Source organism: Bos indicus x Bos taurus, chromosome 26 (assembly GCF_003369695.1).
Source record: "Bos indicus x Bos taurus breed Angus x Brahman F1 hybrid chromosome 26, Bos_hybrid_MaternalHap_v2.0, whole genome shotgun sequence".
Classification (NCBI taxonomy): domain Eukaryota; kingdom Metazoa; phylum Chordata; class Mammalia; order Artiodactyla; family Bovidae; genus Bos; species Bos indicus x Bos taurus.
This window is the reverse complement of record NC_040101.1, coordinates 33,675,018-33,698,072: the sequence shown is the minus strand read 5'-3', so window position 1 is coordinate 33,698,072 and position 23,055 is coordinate 33,675,018. Positions and strand designations below refer to the sequence as shown.

The 23,055-nt window shown below is 46.5% G+C and overlaps 1 protein-coding gene across 4 annotated transcripts in view; it reads right to left on the bottom strand.

Annotated features, from left to right (window-relative positions):
- Window positions 1-23,055, bottom strand: part of TLL2 (tolloid like 2) — a 147,089-nt gene that overhangs the window by 79,918 nt on the left and 44,116 nt on the right. For all 4 annotated transcript variants that reach the window (XM_027528575.1, XM_027528572.1, XM_027528574.1 and 1 more), the window contains exon 3: window positions 299-376. In XM_027528575.1, the coding sequence (XP_027384376.1) occupies window positions 299-376 (78 nt within the window). The remainder of the gene's footprint in view (window positions 1-298; window positions 377-23,055) is intronic.

Sequence of the window (23,055 nt, the reverse complement as noted above, 5' to 3'; positions counted from 1 at the left end):
TTCTTGCCTGGAGAATTCCATGGACAGAGGAGGCTGGCGGGTACAGTCCATGGGGTCACAAAGGGTCAGATGTGGCACAGCCACTAACACACATGAGGTTCCCAAAGCTGGCATCAGGGAGGCAGGAGAGACACGGGGAGTGGCAGGAACCAGATAGTGGTGACGGTGGCACAGCATTGTGTAGGTAATTAATGCCATGAAATGGGACACATTAAAATGGCTAAAAATCTTATGTTATGTGAAATTTACAACAACTGAAAGAAAAAATACCCCCAGGCCTGGTGGGGTCTCACATTACCCTCTCTGGTTTCCTCGTTGCTGGCATTCGTGGCTGTAGCATTCAGCCAGCTCCCAGATGGCTGCTCTCCAAGCCCACCTAAAGGAACAAAGAAGAGACACATGAGGACATACTGGCCTTTGCATCAGCACCATGAATGAGGGGACAAACCTGGTCTCCTGGGTAACAATCAGAATCACCAGTGGATCAGTAAAGGTATGTGGGGGGTTTTTTGGTTTTTTTTTCTTTTAAATATTTATTCATTCAGATACTTCTGGTCTTATTCGAGTCGTGTGGGATCTTTCATTGTGGTGCATGGACTGTCTAGGTGTGGTGCAAGGGCTCCGGAGTGCTTAGGCTTAGTTGCTGCGTGGCATGTGGGGATCTTAGTGCCCTGACTCATGCATTACAAGGCAAATTCTTAACCACAAGACCACCAGGGGAAGTCCCCAAAGATTTGTTTAACAAAGGATATCCAGGCTCCTACCACGTGCGGAGGAGGAGGGTGGGAGGGGGAGGTTGGTGCTGTTCTCAATGCTGAAGCTAAAAAAGAACTTGCTTTCTTACAACCATGCACATAGTACACAGATTATTAATAAAGTAGCCTTTCCTCAATCAGTTCAGGGTACTTGGAGTGAAATATACAAAGTGAACAGATGAATACTATCGTCAGCTTCTTCACCCTCGCCTCCCTGAGAAAGCCCAGTACACAAAGTATGCTCTCTGCTTCTAAAGCCCCTGGTGTGGGATGCAGGGAAACATCACCAGCGCTGCTCCTGACTGTGTGATGTGACAGTGGCTGCTGCCTCCGCTTAAACTTAGGTAACCTGGCTTCCTCTTTGGGATGAGTCTCCTTTTAGAAATTTCCCTGTTTACTTTATAAATCAGACTCTGCAGACACTGCCTCAGTCAAGAGCAGTGATGTACAATCTCATTTGCTAGTATCATCTGGAAACCAGGTTCCCACCTGACCCACCAGGAAGATGATCTATCATTGTCCACTATTAGACCTACTGTGAACCAGATACAGCCCCAGGGAGCAGGAATCCAGCAGTGAACAAGACAGGTGGTGCATCAGTTCCAAATGGGCGGCTGGACGATACATGGTAGGTAAGAAAATAAAGGATATGATTGCAGGTTCAGAAAATGCTCTGAAGACCGAATGCAGCATGTGATAAAGTGGACTGGAGCAGCCTTAGAAAGTGGTTAGAGAAGGCCCTTCAGGGAGATGACATTTGGGTTGAGACTTGGAAGACAAGGAGCCGGCCACATGGAGATCCGGGCCAGCGCATCCCAGCAGAAGGAGGATCTGGAAAAGACACTAGTTTGGGAATGGGCATGTGGTGTCAAGGTGTTGACCGTGTTAGGCAGGCAGGGAGGCTGGATCCACAGGGATATCAGGAATACATTAAGAGTTGGAGGCAGAGCAACAGGAGAGGCTGATGGCTTAGACATGAGGGGCTGAGAGGGGCCCCCAGTGTCTCCCGCATTCAGTGGTTGAGCAGTTGGGTGGGTCAGGATACCCCAAAGCAGATTTAAGGACAAATCCTGTGTCCAGGAGACTATGAAACCACATCAAAACCTCTACAGAACAAGCTACTGGTGCAAAATTATTTCTTCTTGCATTTGTTTAGAAAAGTTCAGCTTACAAAGAAGTTTCCCCAACTCCCCTTTGACTTTGCTTAAAAAACTCCATGGCAGAAGTGTAACCCCATTTTACAGAGGAGAAAACTGAGACACAAAATGATCAGCCTGGGGTTGCCAGCCCATAAGGGAAGCCGAGGGCTCAAGACAGTTTCCTGGTCACAAGCTCAATGATGTTTCCTGTGTCCCAGAGGTCACAGGCTTCCAGTGCTGCCCGAAGAAGGGTCCTAAACATGGAACCTAATGCCCTGGCCCCGGACAACCCCGATAGACTGCTCGGCTGTTCCAGAATCCCAACTCCTGACTCGCAGACCACCTCTTTCCCTCTGGTGACTGACGCGGGCGGCGGCCCAGGCGCACGCGGATATTTTTGCGTGCCTTCATTCTGCTGTCCGCTGCCTTTCTGGCCAACTCCGAATCCAATCACACGCTCCCTGCAGCTGCTGGGGACTTCGCTGCCAGCTCCCAGCCCTCTGGGTATTCTTCCAGTTGCAATATCATTTCCTCTTGGGCTAAAGGTCAGGGGAAATCCCGATGGTATGAAAATCTCTGGCCAGCAGAGGAATGTGCCGGTGAGCGGACTGAAGGAGAGCCTGAGGCCAAGGCCAGCTTCGTCTTTACTCCCTGTGTGAGCATGGATGGGACCTTGAGCGCTAGGACTTTTCATCTGTCAAATGGGCCATTGCGTGTTTCGAATGAGGTAATGGTTTGTTTAGGCATTCACTCATTCAACAGATATTTATCCAACACCTGCTACATGCCAGATGCTGTTTCTGCTGCTCAGGATATGACTGAACAATCTCTACTCTGACCTCATGGAAATTATATTCCAGTGGATAGTAGAGGAGATAACAAATAGAAGACTCAATATGTGTCGGTTGTTGATAAGCCCTATGAAGAAAAGAGTGGAGGGGAATAGGGAATGCTGGGGGTGAGGGTTACCATTTCACACAAGGTAGAAAAGCAGGACCCTGGAGAAAGTGAGGGAAAGGGTCTGCAGATATTTGGGGAAGAGCATTCCAACTGAAGGAACAGCAGATGCAAAGGCCCTGGGGTGAGAGTGTGCTTGGCAGCAGGGAGGTGGGTGTGACTGTAATGGAATGAGCTAGGCAAAGAACAGCAGGCGCTGAGGTCAGTGAGCAGTGCAGGGTCTGGAGCTGTGGGGGACCGTGCAGGCCATTTTCAAAATAAGGGCTTTTATTCTGAGAGATCTAAATGGGAGCCAGAGGGCATGAAAGGATTCTGTAACTGCACTGGCTCTGAATATAATCAGGGGTATTAGTAGTGGGCAGTAGGGGGCAGAGACGCTGGGATTTGAAAGATTTCCATGTAGTTCCAGTCTAGCATGCAGAGTTAGAATAATTAGACCTGCTTGGTTCCTACAAACACACACACACACATATATATATATATACACACACACTATATATATATACACACTATATATATAGCATACTATATATATGTATATAATATATATATAGTCCTTTAAGGATAGCTGGGCACAGCCTGGTTCAAGGTTAGCTGGAGGCTGTGGCTGAGGAAGCGATGGTTGGGAGAGATTGCTATTCCGTTTTGCAGGAGGCCAAGGAGGTGGAGGCTGAGGACTTCTGATTCCTTTGGCCCCTTGGTCCTTGGTGTTACAATAGAAGCAAAGCCCTGGAGTCGAGGAGGAGGAGACCAGGTGCCCCAGAAGATGAAGGCAGGGAAAGCATCGCTATTTGCATGTGTGTGCACTAAGTCGCTTCAGTCCTGTCCGACTCTTTGCGACCCCCCCAGGCTCCTCTGTGCATGAGATTCTCCAGGCAAGAATACTGGAATGAGTTGTCATGCCCTCCGCCAGGCGATCTTCCAGACCTAGGGATCAAAACTGTGTCTCTTACATCTCTTGAGTTAGCAGGCGGGTTCTTTACCACGACCGCCACCTGGAAGTCCAGCCTCACAAAGACTCAGTGGCAAAAAAGCCACAAACATCCCCATCTCACAGATGAGGAAACAAGGTTCCAAAAGGTGTGACTTGTCTGCCCTGATGGTACAGAGATGGTTAGTAATGGAGAAGCTGAAGGTGGGTCCTGACGGAGCCCCCAGATTTGAGCTCCTTCCCCTCCACCTCAGACCCAGAAAGAACAAGGAACAAGTTGGGTTATCTAGCAGGGGTGGCTGGCTGTTCCCGAGGGACCTAGGGCATTTTCCAGGAGGTCTTGAGGGTACATCCAAGGTCACCACTGAGATGGGGGTCACAGCAGTTAAGAACACACATCCTTTCTCTGTCACCCTTACCAGCAAGAGATTGGCGGGTCTAATCTTTTCTCAGAAGGGCAGCCAAACTCCTGCTTCCACTACAGCTAAGCCTGAGGGTCGAGTTGGAGTGAATATGGTTTGACTGCTCCCCTGAGGAAAACTCTCCCAAGGTTTCCCACTGCCCTTGGGATGAGTTCCAAACCCCGACAGGACCCCTGAGGCCCCTGTGATGTGGCTCTGCTGGCCTCTTCCACCTGGTACCTCAGGGCTTCCTGCTCTGTGCTCAGTCACCTCAGCTACTCACGGTGGTGGCTCGGATTTCCATTCTCTTCTTGCTGATGCTTCTTCCTCTGTCACACCCACCTCTTCGCCTGGCCAAATCCTTCTGGATCTTCAAGGCTCAACTTGAATACCACTTCCTCTGGGAAGCCCTGTTGCTCCTCTTGAGATAGAAGCCCCCTCTTCTCTGTCTCTAGCGCCCTGGGCTTAGTCACATCCCTCACCACAAGTCATTGGCATCTCCCGTCTATTTGGCTGATCCCCTTGTCTAGTTTTTAGCATCCTGAAGAGAGGACCTTGTCTTGCCCAATAATAAACACCCAGCACTGCCCTTAGCACATCATAGCGGACACTCAATAAAATATGTGACTGATGGATGGATTGATGGATGGATGCATAGGTAGATGGATGAATCAGGTAGACAGTGCTTAAAAAGAAAACCCCAATCATTTCTAACTCAGCATCACTGATGGAAAAATATTGTCTTTTTCAGCTTACAGAGAGAGGGAAATAGATATTCTTGGAACAATGGCTTTCAACCTTAGCTGCACTTTGGGATCATCTTGGGAAGCCTTTTAGAAAAATACCAATGTATGCATCCCTCTCCAGAGATTCTTATTTGATTGGTCTGAGGCATGGCCTAGGCCTTGGGAGTTTAAAAAGCTCCCCAGGTGATTCTAAGGTGCAGCCAAAATTGAGATTCTCTACTGAGAGAACCCTGTAAAAGGTAGCCTCATCTCATGATGTGTTCTTATAACCAATCTCTTTTCCTCCCAAGCTCACCAGGAATGGAAAATGTGGAGCTGGAGACAGACACTGAGTACTAAGAAAGTCATTTTTCACATCTATTTCAGTAAAAGCAATCGAATGAGTGAGACAGGTGTGGCTGTGGCTATAACTGTAGCCACAAGCACACAGAACAAGGCAGAGAGAAATACAGCCTGATGCAGACAAAGATTGGGGGCAATGGGGACAGGGAGTATTCAGAGACTGCGGATATATTTTCCTTCCATGTGACTGCAAGACAAAAAAAAAAAACTTGAAAAAATACATATATATGCCCATATTTAATCTTTGGTTAATTACCTCTTCAGTAAGAGGCTATGCAAAGACCTTGTAGATTTCATTAGTCACAGTGGTTTATTCAAACATCTCCTTTGCATAAGAAACCCAGGCTTACAGCTGGTCTCTGGGAAAGAATGCCCTCCAGGCCTTGAAAAGAGAGCTCCAGGCCTGTTCACCGCTCTCACTGAAACACAGCAGAGGTCAGCGGCCCGTGATGCATGGGGCCAGGCTGAAATGTTTCCATCCAGCATTTGCAATTCAATCCCACAGTTTCCTTTATGGAACAATTCACTAAATTCAGAGATGTTCTTTTTTCTAATTCACCATATAATTCACCTCCCAAGTTCAATTAAGAAGCAATCTGTTAGCAACTTTGGGAGCAAGCTGCTTTTCTTCGGGAAAGCCCAATTTTCTTCTGCTCCCAGCAAAAAGTGGCTTAATTATATGCATCATATGAGACACTGATGTACACACAACGCCCCTCCACCATAATTAACAAAATATTAACCATATACATCCAAAGACATCTAGGTAGAAAGGGATGGGCTTTTCCAAAGCCCAAGAGGACAGAGTCATAGATTAGTATTGTTTATTTGAATATACGATCACTCATTGGGACTATAAATTAATATTCATGAATATGGTAATTAATAAACAGAACCTCATAGTAATTATTCCTTCTGTATCATTCTCAGAGCCCAACGTTACTTGGTTCTTGCTTTTCTTAAACACAAAAATAACTACCACTTAAAAAATGTTGACTAGGACTTTGCTGGAGTGATTAAGACTGCCATCCAGTGCAGGGGGCGTGGGTTCAATCCCTGGTTGGGGAACTAAGCTGCCACATGCCAACGAGGCCAAAAAAAAAAAAAGTGCTTGATTATCTTCAGGTACTCACATGTTACCTGTATTTAATCCTCAAGCCAATCCTCTGAGGTGGGTGTTATTCTCACTTTACATGCAGAGTAACTGAGGTTTTAGGGCAGTTAAGACATCACTGTGGACACAGCCACTGGATGAAGAGGCTGAGAGTCTCCCAGATCAGTCTAAAGTCAAAACTTTCAAGATACAACACAAGTAACCCTGCCAGGACAACCTTAGCTCTCACATTTTTACTGACTTTTTAATACCTGTATTTCCAGCTCTGACCCATTAGTGGTAAATCTAGCAGAAAACTACTTTGCTCACTCTAAGGAAAAAAAATAAAATCTCCAGCACAAGATCTTAAAAATCACTTTATTGCCAGTCCACTCGCTAAGCACTGATTGAGTGCCGGCTTTGGGCAGCACCATGCTGGGTTCCTGAAGACAGAGACAGGCAGCGCCTCTCTTCATGGTGCCTTCCTGGTGCCAGTGGAGGGAAGAATATCCACAGTCGACAACGGGATCATCGTACTCCCCTGGCGGTCCAGTGGTTTCGACCAACATTTTCATGCCATGGGCCTCGGTTTGATCCCTGGTCAGGGAAATAAGATCCCGCAAGCTGAATGGCACGGCCAAAAAACAAATAACAAAACAAAGCAAAAAAGACCATTCCATGGAAGGATTCAGCACTTTCAAGAAATTAAAAGTTTTTCAAAGAACAATGGGGGATGGGATCAGAGGGAAGATCTGAGTTGGTGACATTTGAGCTGACACCTAAATGACGAGGTAGACATCTATCTGGGGAGCGTATTCTAGAAGGAAAAAAAAAAGTCAGCAAGTAAAAAAAGTCCAGAGGGAGGAAAATAAGCGTCCAGTGGAGCTGGAAGTGAGGCTAACACCTGAGAGATGCAAGGCCAGTTCATGCAGGGCATTAGACTCTTAGCCTTAGAGTCAACTCGCCATGCCCTTTGGTCATATGTAACACACAAGGCAATGCTATGAATAAGTAACATCGTTCCTCTTCTACAGAAGAGACAGCTGAGGTTCGTGAATAAGTTGTCCAAGGTCACCCAGCTGGTAAGTGACGGAATTTGCCTTGCAAAGCAGGCCCTTGTGACTCCAGAATCCATGTTCCTAAGCCTGCTCTACACCTGTACAGGTAGGGTCTGAGCAAGCAGGCAAGGCCAATGGATGAAGTATCCACATACCTCTGTCAGAAAACTACAGGCAAGGCACACCTACTCACCAGAGCTTTTATTTATTTATTAGGGAAAAAAAAAGCAAGGCAAAGTCCCTTTAACAGGTTGATTTAGGAATGCGCTAGGCAACCACTGCAGTAATCAATGTGTAATCCTAAGCAACTCGGTGCCAAGCAATTTTATATCTATGCCAAATTTCAAATGCTACAGAAGGGGAAGGGAGAATAAGTTAAAAGATCACTGCCAGTTTTTGTTAATGAAATGATTTACTACTGGCCAGTGTATAATAAAATAGGAATTCTTAGATACTGCTGTTGGAGTAGAAATATAAATTAGTAACATGTTTTGAGGTAATTTAGCAAGATGCATCAACGTCTTTTAAAACAAGCAATAATAATGACTTTGACCCAATAATATGACTTCTAGATATCAGTACAAAGGAACTAACAATGAAAAACAACAGATGTTCATCCCCAACATTTTAAAGACAGACTGTGTCAATCACACCCTCCAGAGGGGGCAGCAAAGGAATTATGATACAGAGGAAATACAAAACAATGTGGAAAAAATACTGGAAGGAAATCACCACAGTGTCCATGGTGATGATCTCTGATGGGTGATTTTTGGACAAATGTTAATTTTTTTATGTACTTTCTGTAATTTCTAAATCTTGTTCAACATCTTACTTTTATAATCAGGAAATAAAAGGATTTTCAAATGAAGAACTAGATTACATCACATATTTTGCCTAAGAACATGTGTTCTGCACTTCATAGTGTATGTCTGCACACATACACACACACACACACACACAGTTGCTGGGAAACCCTTTTCTGATAAGAAAGAAACATACTTGTGTTTATGCAGATGGAAAAGTTGTGGTCCAGCCATTTTTTTTTTTTTTTTCTGATTTTCTGCTCTGATCATGGAAAGAGAAAATAATGAGCCCACACCCTGGCAAGATGGAAGAGAGGAAAGCTCATTGGTGAGAATGAGAGAAGGCTTGTTGAAACCTTCCTTCAGACAGTGTGGGATGGGCTCCGGGGAGACCCAGTCCGCCCTTCCCCACTCTGTTAACTGACTCCCACCTGTGTCCTTGCATTGGCTGAAGAGGCCTCGGAATTTGCTCTGACTCCAGGCAGAAGCTCACGAGAGCCTTCTTATTGTGCAAATTTGAGCTACTCTTGCCCGGAGCCTCCAGCCAGATATCCATCTTGCCTGGTATTGGGCCCTCCGCCCACTGTGAGTGCCTGTGAGTGCATTTTTCCTAGTCCCTGACTGTGGGTTGAGCTACGTCAGGCCTGCTGCTTAAAGATGCTCTTGGAGTACTTGTTGCTCACCTGGCTTCAAACCTCCATTGCTCTCCTGAGCCCTGGACTCTAGGTATTCTTGTACACTTGGCCCATATCTTTCATACAAGCCTGGCCTTGGCTTCTTGGCCATTTCCATGATGTGTTATTGCACAACAAACTATTCCTCTAAACAGAGTGGGTTAAAACAACCACCATTCTATCCTTCCTTTGAGGGCCAGGAGTTAGGGTGAGGAACAAATGGGGCTGACTGGTCTCTGCTCTGTGGCCTGAGTTGGGATGAAAGGTTGAGGGATGGCTCACGTGGAGGCAGCATTCCAAAAGGATGAGCCCCACTGTGCAGGTGTTTTTGCACCTTCTGCTTACAGCATAATGCAATCTTCCTAATGTCCTGCTGGCCAAAGCCGGTCAAAACCAAGCCTAGAGTCACGAGGAATGACTATGCCAGGTGAGGTTTCTCAGGGACCGCAAATGGAACAGCCTACCCCTAGACTGATCTCTAGATGCTGAAAGTTCTAGCAAGTCAGGTGGTTTGCAAGATGGACCTAGAGGACTAGCTCTGGAGTCAGACTGTCCAAGGCTAAACCTTTACTCTGTCACTTACTAGCCATGTGATCTTAACTCACTTAATGTCTCTATGTTTCAGTCTCCTCATCCATAAAATAAGAATGAGAGCATTCACCTCATAGGGTCACCATCCAGATTAAAAGCAATGATGCATGTAAGCCATAGAGCAATGGCTGGTTCAGAGTCAGCACTCACTAAGAACAACAGACTGCTTCCAAATAGGAAAAGGAGTACGTCAAGGCTGTATATTGTCACCCTGCTTACTTAACTTATATGCAGAGTACATCATGAGAAACGCTGGGCTGGAAGAAGCACAAGCTGGAATCAAGATTGCCGGGAGAAATATCAATAACCTCAGATATGCAGATGACACCACCCTTATGGCAGAAAGTGAAGAGGAACTAAAAAGCCTCTTGATGAAATTGAACGTGGAGAGTGAAAAAGTTGGCTTAAAGCTCAACATTCAGAAAACGAAGATCATGGCATCTGGTCCCATCACTTCATGGGAAATAGATGGGGAAACAGTGGAAACAGTGTCAGACTTTATTTTTCTGGGCTCCAAAATCACTGCGGATGGTGACTGCAGCCATGAAATTAAAAGACGCTTACTCCTTGGAAGGAAAGTTATGACCAACCTAGATAGCATATTCAAAAGCAGAGACATTACTTTGCCAACAAAGGTCCATCTAGTCAAGGCTATGGTTTTTCCAGTAGTCATGTATGGATGTGAGAGTTGGACTGTGAAGAAGGCTGAGCGCCGAAGAATTGATGCTTTTGAACTGTGGTGTTGGAGAAGACTCTTGAGAGTCTCTTGGACTGCAAGGAGATCCAACCAGTTCATTCTAAAGGAGATCAGTCCTGGGTGTTCATTGGAAGGACTGATGTTAAAGCTGAAACTCCAATACTTTGGCCACCTCATGTGAAGAGTTGACTCATTGGAAAAGACTCTGATGCTGGGAGGGATTGGAGGAAGGGGACGACAGAGGATGAGATGGTTGGATGGCATCACCGACTTGATGGACGTGAGTTTGAGTGAACTCCAGGAGTTAGTGATGGACAGGGAGGCCTGGCGTGCTGCAATTCATGGGGTTGCAAAGAGTCAGACACGACTGAGCGACTGAACTGAACTGAAAGTTAGCTATTATTACTATTGGTTCTAAAACTATTCTGAAGTCTGAAATGGGGTGAAACAATAGCCATAGAGACAAGACATTTTATACCAGAAATACCCCAAATGAAGTAAAAAGTTCAAGTTCTCCTTCAAACGCACTTAAGAGAACCAAGTTTAGGCTGAGGATCCATTAATAGTCAATGGGAGTCAGTGAAAACCAGATCTTCTCTGCACCCAAGCATGGTATTTCTTTAAACATTGCTCCATAACAACTTGAGGCATCAAATAACTAAAACATTAACCAAAGATATACATTAAGAAGATATACATCCTGTTACCCCATGGACTATAGTCCATTAGGCCAGTCTGCCCATGGGAATACTGGAGTGGGCTTCCCAGGTAGCGCTAGTGGTAAAGAACCTGCCTGACAATGCAGGAGGCAGAAGAGACTTGGGTTTGATCCCTGGCATGGCAACCCATTCCAGTATTCTTGCTTGGAGAATCCCATGGACAGAGGAGCCTGGCGGGCTGCAGTCCATTGGGTCGCAAAGAGTCGGATACGACTCAGGTAACTTAGGATGCACACATACATTAAGAAAAGACTCGGGTGACTAGCTTCTGTGTTATCATCCTGTTATTCCTGGGAGAGTAGAGTGGATTGGCCAAGATAAGTAAGTGTCATTCACTGAGTTGTGCAGTTGCTAAGTTGTGTTCGACTGTTTGCGACCCCATAGACTGCAGCACGTCAGACTTCCCTGGAGTTTGCTCAAACTCATATCCATTTAGTCAGTGATGCCATCCAACCATCTCATCCTCTGTCGTCCCTGTCTCCTCCTGCCCTCAATCTTTCCCAGCACTAGAGTCTTTTCCAATGCTCTTGACATCAGGTGGCCAAAATACTGGAACCTCAGCTTAAGCATCAGTCCTTCTAATGAATATTCATGGTTGATTCTCTTTAGGATTGACTGGTTTGATCTCTTTACTCTTTAAGGGGCTTTCAAGAGTCTTCTCCAGCACCACAGTTTGAAAGCATCAATTCTTCAGCACTCAGCCTTCTTTATGGTCCAGCACTCACATCTGTACACGACTACTGGAAAAACCATAGCTTTGACTATACAGACTTTTGTGGGTAAAATGATGTCTCTGCTTTTCAATATGCTGTCTAGGTTTGTCATAGCTTTTTTCCCAAGGAGCAAGCGTCTTCTAATTTCATGGCTGCAGTCACCATCTGCAGTGATTACGGAGCCCAAGAAAATAAAATCTGCCACTGTTTCCATTTTTTCCCCTTCTATCCTTTTTTTCCCCATCTACTCATTCACTTAATAGTGGGTCCCAAATTACAAGTTAGAGCTTTGCTGAGAGAAATTATTTATTGGGGACCTTGTTTTCCAAGGACTATGCTTGCTGCCTTATGTGTATTTTCTCATTTAATTCTCAGCATAGTCCAGTGAGGTAAGGACTATTACTGACTTTACTTACAAATGAAAGAACTGAGGCATGGAAAACTTTAAATAATTCACCCACAGTCACACAGCTTTCTGGGCACTGAGGCAGAAAAGGGAGGGGAGTTTAAGTCCTTAGCCCAAGTCCCACCGGAGTCTGGTCCCAACAAGCCTTTCCAGCTTCCCTTCTCCCCAGTGGCCCTTTACTCATTCACCCGTTCATTCATTCTTTCATTCAGCAAGCTTCTAAGGGGCACCTCTCAGTGCCAGGCACTGTACCAGGTGTCAGAGATAGAAAACCAGATCAGACACAGTCCCTCCTCTCAAGGAGCTCCCAGCCCTGATCATACAATCTCCAGAGTATAACAGTTTTCAGACCAAGTCTGTTGTTCAATATGAGACATGTAATTCCTGAGGACCGAGACAATAGCTTGTCTATTTCCACTGCGTGGTTTCACAAGAGACTTAACAAGTATGTCCATTTGAACTGGACTGAAGAAGACTGACTGATACCTGCATGTATTATCTCAATTGTGTGTATTCTCGCTGCACCTGAGTGCGGTAAATTATGGCTACCCCCATTTTACAGATAAGGAAACTGAGGCTCGAGGAGGTTAAAGTACTAGATCTGTGGTCACCACCTGGTATGTAGCAGAGCTGGGAGGGTCCAACTCTTACTCTTTGCCTCACTGCTCTGTCCCTAAAACCCCTGACAATAAAGAAAAGGTAACTGACATCCAAGGGTTAAGTCTTTATCACTACCTCGTATAACGTTCCTTGGAAGAGACACACATTTGTCCTCATTGAACATCTTAGAAGAATTTTAGCACGTGATCTTTTCACAGGTGACCAAATGACTGATAAAGATTTACAGATCTATAGATGTCTCAAAGGACAAACCCCATGAAGTGAGTCACAGGAAGAGTAGCAAGGAACTCAGGAATCATGGAAAGGAAGACCAGCCCAAGCCCTCTTCAGGGAACTGGAGGAGAGAAGCAGAAAGAGGACCATGGAGCTCCACAGCCTATCTTTGACCTTTTGGGACCGAAGTCAGCTTAGTTCAAGAAAAAGTACAGAGCAATTACTTCATCTTTAAGAGATAACCTAGGTGAATAGAGATTAGGGTGACTAGTTTTTTTCTGGGTGATGGTGTATGTCAGTGATGTGGAATGAGCCCTTTGTTTCAGAAAGATTAATACCTAAGGGTCCCATTCCTCTGATTCCCTGGGCCAGAAAGAATGTATTCTGATGCCAAGCAGCACATGCTGGGCCATAAACCACCTGCTGCGGGACACTGTCCTGTTGGCACCCTAATGCCAATCAGAGCCTGGGATAGGGCATGCTGTGCTGTGGGGGTAAAGAGGGGATGGGATGAGGACTAGGATGAGGACTTTGATCGAAAGTTCCAAGAAAGGAAGAAAAGAGACTCCAGGAGAAGGTTGGTCTTCCAGACTACCAGGCAATAGTTAACACTTAGGACCTCCTCCCTTGATGGACTAGAGAGGCGCAGCCCTGGCTGTTGTCCCAAGGATGTTGACCCTTACCCACCAGCCCGAAGTGCCAACTCCAATGCCCAGAGTTAGGGGCCAAGGCAAGTAATACATCAGGGTGTGAAAAATGCTTGGGGAGCAGTGAGGTCTGCAGCAAACCGCAGAGCACCTGCTCCTCCACAGTCCGGTCCATCGTTACGCAACCCCTTTTCTTGTTGCCATGTGGGACTGCTGGACCAGTGGGGCCAGAACTTCCAACTTTTCATGAGAAGCCAGAGTTCTGGGTTTTTATGAGAAATTTGATTTTTAAATTTTGGCAGTGAATTTTTAAAAAATGTAAGCTCTACAAAACAAACAAAGCACATCTGCAGACCAGATTTGGCTGGTGGGCTGACCGCTTAGGACCTCCGGGCTGTGGAGCAAATGGGAATGCCTCTAGGGGGTGCCCGTGTCAGGCAAGATGGGAATTCCTCAGGCCACGGCAGCAAGGTCCAGGCATGCAGGAGAGTCATGGAGAATCTCTGAAGCAGAGGCAGGGAGCAGGATGGAGATTGACAAAGTTCAGAGGCTCAGTGTCCGGGTCAGGAGGTGCTTTTCTCTCACTGTTTGTGGGCAAACAGGGTCGGTAAAGGATACCAAAGAGAAATATGTCGACCTGAATGCAGGATGAGATTCCACTGGCAAAGTGGGGCCACAGTCACATTGCTGTCAACACCTGTGGGAGCCCATTGGAGGGTCTCTAGAAGGTCTCATGCTAGATCCAATTTGAGCAGACCGTTCTAAAATCCCAAGAGGCAGCCAATGATGGAGGAGCTGAAGACATACAGATACCTGATCAACCATGAGTACTGCTGACACCATCACTGAGTCCACATACATTCATGGATTATTTTGTCAAAAGAACTGAGAGAATCATTCTTGGCCCTCAGGAAGCTTAAAGTCCAACCCTCCGTTCTACAGACAAGGAGGTCCCATGAGGCGAATTGACATGTCAAGGTCTGCCACGCAATGGTTAACTGAAGGGGTGTGGCACCGGTTTTGTCTGAAGACAGTTTAGTTCATTATCATGCCCAACAAGAAAATATTTGAGTAGTAAATGCATTTGAAACAAAGGTCAGTTTCAGCTGTAACAAAATGTACACACCCAAAAGAGGCCAAGAAAAACAAAGCAAGGGTGCGAGAAAACTAAAAACGCTACGCTAAAAAATTTTAAGGGTGGTGAATTATTGGATAAACACATCCTTTGTTTTGTCAAAAAGGATTCACTACAGTGTGCTCTTAGGTCAGGGTGGGGAATATTGTTTATATTGAGGCCACTGATGCTAGAACAATCAATCGGAGAGCTGCATAAATAAAAAGCCTTAGAGTAGATTTATTTAATTTCATGTTGCTTTAGGGATCACCTACTGTTTAAATTAACAGAAAACAGATTTCTATTCAATAAATTTAAAAAAAAATACACAGTTAACAGAGCATGAAAATAGAATCAGATTAAAGAGAAGCAAAGAGTGATGCTTGGACAGGTGAGGCACAGTCTTTCTGTTGGCCGAAAGTGAGTGGCAAAGGCTGCATCCTCACCCGAGACTAGCCATCCCCAGCTCTCATGAGGCTGTGTTCCCGAATTCCAGGTATTAAGATGACTGATGGGAACTTGTATTTTCCCATGAAAATAGTATAAATGGCAAAGAGGGTGTGAGGTTAATAGGCTTGACCCCAAGACCAAGTTAACTCCAAAGGGAGTTCCTTCCACATCTCCACTCGCCGGGGATCAGTTCACTCATCTGTCCCCTCCACTACCCAGAGGCGGCTTCAGCCTTCCCTCCTCTCTGAAGCCACAGAAACACACCCACCACCTGCTTCTCTCATCACTTTGTTTCTTCCTCCTGCCTCCCTGGGGCACTGATCAGTTCACTTCTTACTCCTTCCTTTGGTGATTTCTTCCACTCTGAGGGCTTCCCCAGTACCCCTACATAGATGGCTGCTGCAGGCATTCAGTGGGGAACACTCAAGCAGAGGGATCATGATGCAGACGCAGGCACGGTGGCCATGATGGTCAGGTGCAAGGAGAAGAGAAAAAGCAGGAAGGAGATTCTCTGTGGCCCCTGAGAGAAGCCAGCCTTCTTTTCTCTCTCGTCGAGTCACCAGAGCCCAGCTCTTCTGCTTCTGTCCTTAGATGGCCAAGAAAATATATTCCTAAATAAATTCTTCTATCGAGCTATATTGAGTAGGATTCTGTATCTCTAAACTGAAAGGACCTTGCCTAGAAGGTCAGGCAGTAAACTCCTCTTTGTCCTGGTTTCTCAAGTTATATCTCTCAGTTTTGACTCGGGCTCCCAGATTCAAGGTCCTTTGTTGGCAGGGGGCGGGTGGGGGGGAGGTGGGGTGCCGGGGCTGGGATAGCGGCTCCCTGCACAGATGCCCAAGGGTGGTCCCTGCCCCTCCCCCACCTGGTCTGCACCCTGTTGTGACTCCAAGTAGCCTTCCGGCCCAGTTTCTCCAAATTCTGACAAACGCAGTCATAATAAAAATCAATCCAAAGGTGAATTAACTTTTCCCAACACTTCAAATCACAGAGAACTCTGGCTTCAGTCCAAGGTATAAGTCAGCCTCTGAACGAGGCCTCAGGGAGAGAGATGATAGAATCCTTATGTTGCGTTCTTTTTTCCTTCCCAAAGAGCAGATGTGCACTCTATCAGATGCCTCTTTTTCATCTCAAATCATCTCACTAAATTGAAAACTTTATGGGTGGAATAACTGCCAGGCCTCGCCCGGTTCCTCGCCCCAGTCCTCTCCAGTTGCTGACTGCACGCGGAGCCAGCCCTGTCCTCAGGCGGGGGGATTTAGGGAGTTTGGGCTCCACACTTGAGGGTCACAGCGGCACATCGCCTTTGGCTCCGATTTTGATCTAAGGAATTCTGCTTAATGTCTGACCCCCGTCCCCACCTTATTCTCTCAGGCCAAGGCTCTGACTTCTTGTCCTCCTTAGTACCCACTTTGCGGAAGAACCAGGGTCCTTGCCTTTTCTTCCCAGCTTCCAGCATGGCACTGGAACCCTCTGTGAGTTTTATTACAGGCCTCTCTGATGCTGTCTGCCTGGCTCTCTGGCCTCAAACGAACATTCCTGCCTTCTCCATCAGGTCTTGGGTCCCAGGCTGGATGCCCAATACCGACTTCTGCCTGATGACAGCTGTCACACCTTCTCTCCAGGGGTGAGTTCTGCCCACTGGACCTCACCTCCTCTGGGAAGTCGGTAGGGCCCCCAAACCCATGGGGTCTTTTGGTTCCAGGTCCTCCCCCACCTCAGCCTGCCCCATTCTTGCAGTACTGCCAAAGCAGGACCATAATCACGCCCATCATTAAAATTCCATCTCCTTAATGGCGGAAGAAAAAGTGGATACAGCTGTACCCTTGGTGCTGAGCACAGAAGAGGTTCCCAGTTAGCATCTGGTCCTTAAAGGAAGAAGAGAGGGAGTGGAGGGAGAGAGAGGGAAAGGGACTCTTACCAAGAACACAGCGTTCAGCAGAGCTGTGGGCAGACCCAAGGGGAGTGTAAGACATGCCTAAGTCACAGTGCAGCTATAAAGATCAAGTTCTAGACTGTGGGAGCCGAGGCAAATTCTCTCTGGAAGAGAAGGGGTGAAATAGAGCCATCAGCGAAGGGTGAGCTCAGATCCGCAAAGAAAAGAGCTGAGAGGAGCTCTGGAGGAGTGGGAAGAAAGGCTGGCACTTTGTCTCTGGCTTGGAAAAGACCCAAGGACCACTCCAAGGCTCTGTACGAAGGTATCAGTAAAGGTAAGCTACTGACCATGTGGCCAAAGGATACCTTCTTCAGATACTCTTGCAGGGTGATCTGGGCTTGCCCAGCCCGAGAGCACCACCCCTGAGCATGCGCCTTTCTTCATTGCTGGATCCCATGCCAGGCACCCACATTCAAATGAACAGTCCTAACCCCAGGTGGCCTGCGGGAGCAGAGGAGCAAGGAGGCCACCATGCAATCCTGAGGCTCCATCTTCAACTCACAAGGGTTTGTCTGCTACTGTCCCTGTGCCCAGGCTGATGCTGGAACTAAAGAGAGCGCGCCAAAAGCAAACAAAGAGAAGTCACAGCTGTTGACAGTTTGGTGGGCAAAGCAAGGCACACACTGAACATGAACACAGCAACCTGAGATGGCAGGGGGCAGGATGAAGAGCAGCTCCATAAGTGCCTAGGACTCGCCCTTGTCTTCTATCTTCACCTCTCAAAGGTAGTGGTGGGGAAACCAAGCCTTCACAGCTCAAGGTAACAGGGTTAGTGGTGAAGCCAGCAACTATTTCTAGAAGCGATGCAGTGTGGAGGCTAAAAGCAACCTTTGACATTAGACAAAGTTAAGTCCTAATCTTGGCTCTACCAATAGTTGTGTGATCAAAGAAAGGTTACACACTTCTCTGAACATTAGCTTACATATCTGTAGGTTATCAACAGTACCTGCCACATAGAGCTGTTGTATGAAGATTAAATGAGATCATTTAAGACATTATTTGGAGAAGGAAATAGCAGCCCACTCCAGTATTCTTGCCTGGAAAATCCTGTGGACAGAGGAGCCTGGCAGGTTGCAGTCCATGGGGTCACAAAGAGTCGGACGTGACTAAGCGACTAAACAAGACAATTAGCATACCACAAACAGTAGTTACTCTTTTGGCTGTTGCCATCAAAGAAGAACCAACATCTAATCCATTCTCAGATTTTGTTTGGCCAACTTCATGACCTAGAGTTTGACTCAGGTGGACTAGGGAAGGCTTTATGTTGGAGATTGATAGAGATTCCCCATGACTGGTGGGATCTAAATCCAAGGATCTGATCAGATGACACTGGTGCAGGCCCAGCTCCAGAAACCCCAGTGGCATGCAGGCAGGCTACTGCAAAGGAAACGACTCCAAGGCATCTAGGGAGTGTGGAGTCTGGGACACAGGTGGGCTGGGAGATGAGAAGGCAGGAGCCAGCATACAGATAGTCATATGGGTATTATTCCTTGAGCACCTACTATTCCTCAGACTCCAGGCTGAGTGCTTTACCTCCCACACTTTCCCATTCCCCCCACATTTCCAATTTCCAAATAAGGAAGGAATCCCCTAACTCCTACAGTTAATCAGTATAGAGCCAGGGAGGCCCGCCTGACCCCAGCATCCATGCCTTTCTATCCTGCAGCTCTAGGGTCCAGTATGTCCCCATGAGAACATCTCTGATAGAGTGGAAACAGACAGGACCTAAGTTTCATAACTTGGAATTCACAGAGTAAACTTCTTAAAACTGCAAGCAAAACTGTGTATGTATCTTTTTCTCAAAGAAGTGCTGAAAATACTCATCAGACTCTCAGAGGAATTTGTGAAGCACAAAATATCAAGTCCAATATAAAGAGATAAAAAGAAGTCCCCAAGACCTTATTCCCAAGCTCTGGAGGAGATAGTGGAAAGGATGAGTAAGATTGCTCCTGACAGCTTCTTGTTCCTCTAAACCAGTGGCCCCAGCAAGAGTGATCTCACCCAGATGATGTTTTCTGATGTGACAGAGGACAGTTTTGAACACAACCGTCTCCATCTCAGCAAGCCTAACCTGCCATTCATCCATAAGCTCAGGACACCGTCCCTTCTACAGGATGTCACAGGGAGCCATCACTGCCCCTGTTTCTTTCCTGGACGCTGGTCAGTTAGTAGCAAGCATGCCCACCGCCAATAAAGATTAATGAAAAGCTAAAGCTACGTCTACCCAGCATGGGAAATGTCTCCATGGGAGGACAGTCAAAAAAACCACAGCCTGTTGATGGGACTGCTCAAAGCAACCCCCACTCACAAGTTCTCTCAAGGGCCTCACAGCTAAAAATGTGTCCAGGAACAGAGACATGTTGGGTCCCTTGGAAGGCAGGGCCCAGGAACCCGTGTGGTATGTGTGGGTCTCTCATGGGTACGCTTTAGCCTTTTGTGCCTAAATTTAGCCCCTCAATGCTCAATGGCCTCTGCTTCCTCTCTTTTCTCCAGCTTGAAGCACCAGAGCTCAAATACAGAGTTCAAACTGGCTTGAAGGAAGTCAGGATGTGGTTTCATGAGACCCTCTATTCAGAGGAGACTCTGAGACCAGGTGATGGTAGCACATACTCCTATGAGTCACAGACAAAGTAGGAGAAGGAACTCAAGGAGTCGAAGGCTCTGTGGGGTCCATCTGTGAGAGATAAGGCCTAATGAGAGGAGGCAAGTTACCCTAACTTAAATCTTTGACTCTCTCCAGCTGATTTATTGTTTTGAACTCAAATGCCCAAACTGTTGGGCTTATGTGGACATCCTACACAGATGGCAGGAATTAAGAGTTAGGTTGGTTCTTTAAAAAGAAATGGACATGGCCCAGTGGCTCAAAAATAGGCAAGGCGGGAAACGTCAGCTTCCATCAGAGCCAGTAAGTAATTAAAGCCATTTCCCCTTCCAGAGTCTTCATTACAAAGAGCAAGAAATCAGATCCATTACCCGGATGGAGAGAACGGCAAGATGAGATTTCCTCTCCAAGTTTCTAAACATTTGCAAAGATGAGAATGTTCAACTTCACTTCCTGGACGCTTTAGGACAGAAACAAACAACCAGAAAGTCCCAAAAAGTCAAGAGCACAGGCCTTTTCTCCACATCTTGTGTGGTTAGGGGGAGAGATATCCCAGAATTCAGAAATGGGTTGTCAGGCTCTGCGCACCCACATCAGAGAGGATGCAAAAGGATGGGAGAATGTGTGTGTGCCTGCGTGTGTGACTGTGTGTGTGTCCCGCTAAGTACTTCCTTCACTACACAGCTAATCCGATTAGCAGCTTTAGGAAACTCTGCAATGTTAATTCAAGGGCCCCATTCATAGAACAGCTTGGCCCATGCCTGCCCAGAACTCCCATTCTTCTCACTGCACATAAAACGCTCACAGAAGGACGTTCTCTCCCTGAAGAATGCACTCTCGCCTCCTTACCCCCACACACATTCGAAAGGCTGCTGCCACTTCTCATGGTGGGGGGAATGGGACTGTCTGAAAATGGGCAGAAGAACAGTACTCTCTCCATCTCAAGCACAAAATCAGGTTGATATTAACAGCACTGTCAACCCAGGTGGCCACTGAAGCCAGCATCTGTGCTGAAAGGGTGTCATGAATCTCCCCAGTCATAGGGCCCTGGGCAAGCCATTGGTTGTCTGTGGACCTTCACTTCTTTTTCTGTAGTGTGGGGACTTGGAGCAGAGGGCGTAGCTGGGACAGAAGATCAGAAGGAAGGACACTGGGGGGTCTGTACAGACACGATGCCATAGTGTTTCGCTGGAGGATGAAGAGAGGGAAGGGAATGAGTGTGTGGGCTGTGGATAAAGCATCGAGGACCTGTGGCACCAGATAAGGAATGTTTCTGATAAGGGATGGGGAGTCATGGAAGGGTTTTAAAAAGCAGTGCATCAATTTTCTCAGGATGCCATGACAAGTTACCACAGAGTGGGCGGCTTACAAACAGCTATCTATTCTTTCCCAGTTCCAAAGGAGAGCAGTCTGAAATCAGGAGGTCAGCAGGGCTATGCTCCCTCTGCTCTAGGCTCTAGGGGAGAATCCTTCCTCGCCTCATCCTAGCTCGTGGTGATTAAGTGATTAACTGAAAGTCGCTCAGTCATGTCCGACTCTTTGCAACCCCATGGACTACACAGTCCATGGAATTCTCCAGGCCAGAATACTGGAGTGGGTAGCCTTTCCCTTCTCCAAGGGATCTTCCCAACCCAGGGATCAAACCCGGGTCTCCCACATTGCAGGTGGATTCTTTACCAGCTGAGCCACTAGGGAAGCCCAAGAATTCTGAAGTGGGTAGCCTATCCCTTCTCCAGTGGATTTTCCCAATCCAGGAATTGAACCGGGGTCTCCTGCATTGCAGACGGATTCTTTACCAGTTGAGCTACCTCTCCGCAATCCTTGGTGTCCATTGGCTTGTAGCTACATCACTCTTCATGTGGTCTTCCTCTCTGTGTTCTTCTGTGTCCTCTCCTCTTCTTATAAAGATTCTAGTCACTGGACTCAGGGCCCCCCAAATCAAGGATGATCTCAAGATGCTTAACTAGTTAGATCTGCAAAGACTCTTTTCAAACAAGGTTGTATTCTGGGGTTTGGATAGACATAAATCTAGGGGAACACTGTTCAATCTAGCACATGGGTTGCAAGGTCAGGTCCAGGAAGATCACTTGGAAGCAGGATGGGGAAGCAGAAACTGGAGGCAGGGAGACTGATCTGATCAGAAATAATTACCAATAGCCTAGGATCCTAAATGACCAGCAAGGGAGCTCCCTTCTGGGGACCCAGAGCCCTCAGCAGCTATTTTTGTGGCCAGCCCAGCACACTGAGTGGGCTCTCAAACCCACCTAGGTACAAGGTCTTGGCTCACTGCCTGGTCCAGAAAGACTCCAGCTCCTTTCCCAGGGCTAGCAAAGGCATGGCTACATGCACCCTGTTGGTTTCCATTCCCTCCTTCTGGCAACATGGCAGACAGGCTGGTACCACGGAGGACACAGCCTGGGAGACTGGAAGCCTTGGGTTCTAGTCCTGACACTGCAACTGGCTGAATTTGGGACACAGGGCACATCTAGAGAACGAGGCAGACCAGATCATTTCTAGAACAAGGACACTGTTTCATTCAGCAACCAGGAAAGCAGCTCCAAGTTCACAGGAGAGAGCAGGGAAAGGAGGGATCTGGGGCCACAATGCATCCCATCCCCCTCCAGGGATTTAGCCCTGTTCCCACCCCACCCTCCCAAAAACTCAGGGGTAATTACCCAAACTTGGAAATGAGATAACCGATGTCTAAGAATACATCCTTTCACACATTTGGAAGTATAAAGAGCGGATAAAGGTGTGGTTCCTTTTAAATTTTTTTTTTAACCAAAGCAAACGTTTAAAGATCTATGCACAGCGTTGTTCACAGTAGCAATGTCTCTAATAGAAAACAACAACAAAAAAACATTACAGAAAAGAAGAAAAACAGCCATCATGTCCATCTGTATAGATTAATTCGATAAATGGTGGCAAAGTTGTACATGAAATGTGATCAACCTCAAAATACCACATGAAAAGATGCCCAAGGTATGGTGTTAAAGACGCAGGTTACGCAAGAGGGTGTTAAGAGAAATTCCTTTTATGTTTAAAAAATATCTTCACATGACCTGAGAGCAGTAAGGCTGGAAGGGGTCCAGCAAACAGATCCTGATGCGGACCCCTAAAGCTGGGAGAAAAGGGGATTTTCACTTTATACTTTTTACAGTTTTGAGCTATTGGACTTTTTTTTTTTTTAACAACCACTGGTATTAGTTTAATCAGCAAAAACAATTTAAAATATTCTCATTATGAAAATAAAATAACTGTTTTACATAGATGCAAAGTCCTATAGGCCCTCAGAGAAAAGTAATCAAGATAAAAATAACCTTGCATAAAAACACACCAGAAAAAATTATATATCTCTAGCTTGGGAAGGAGGAAATATCAGGAAGGTTTATGTTTCAAAAGCCTCATGCCCGAGCCCCCAAAGTTCCCTCCTGCACATAACAAATG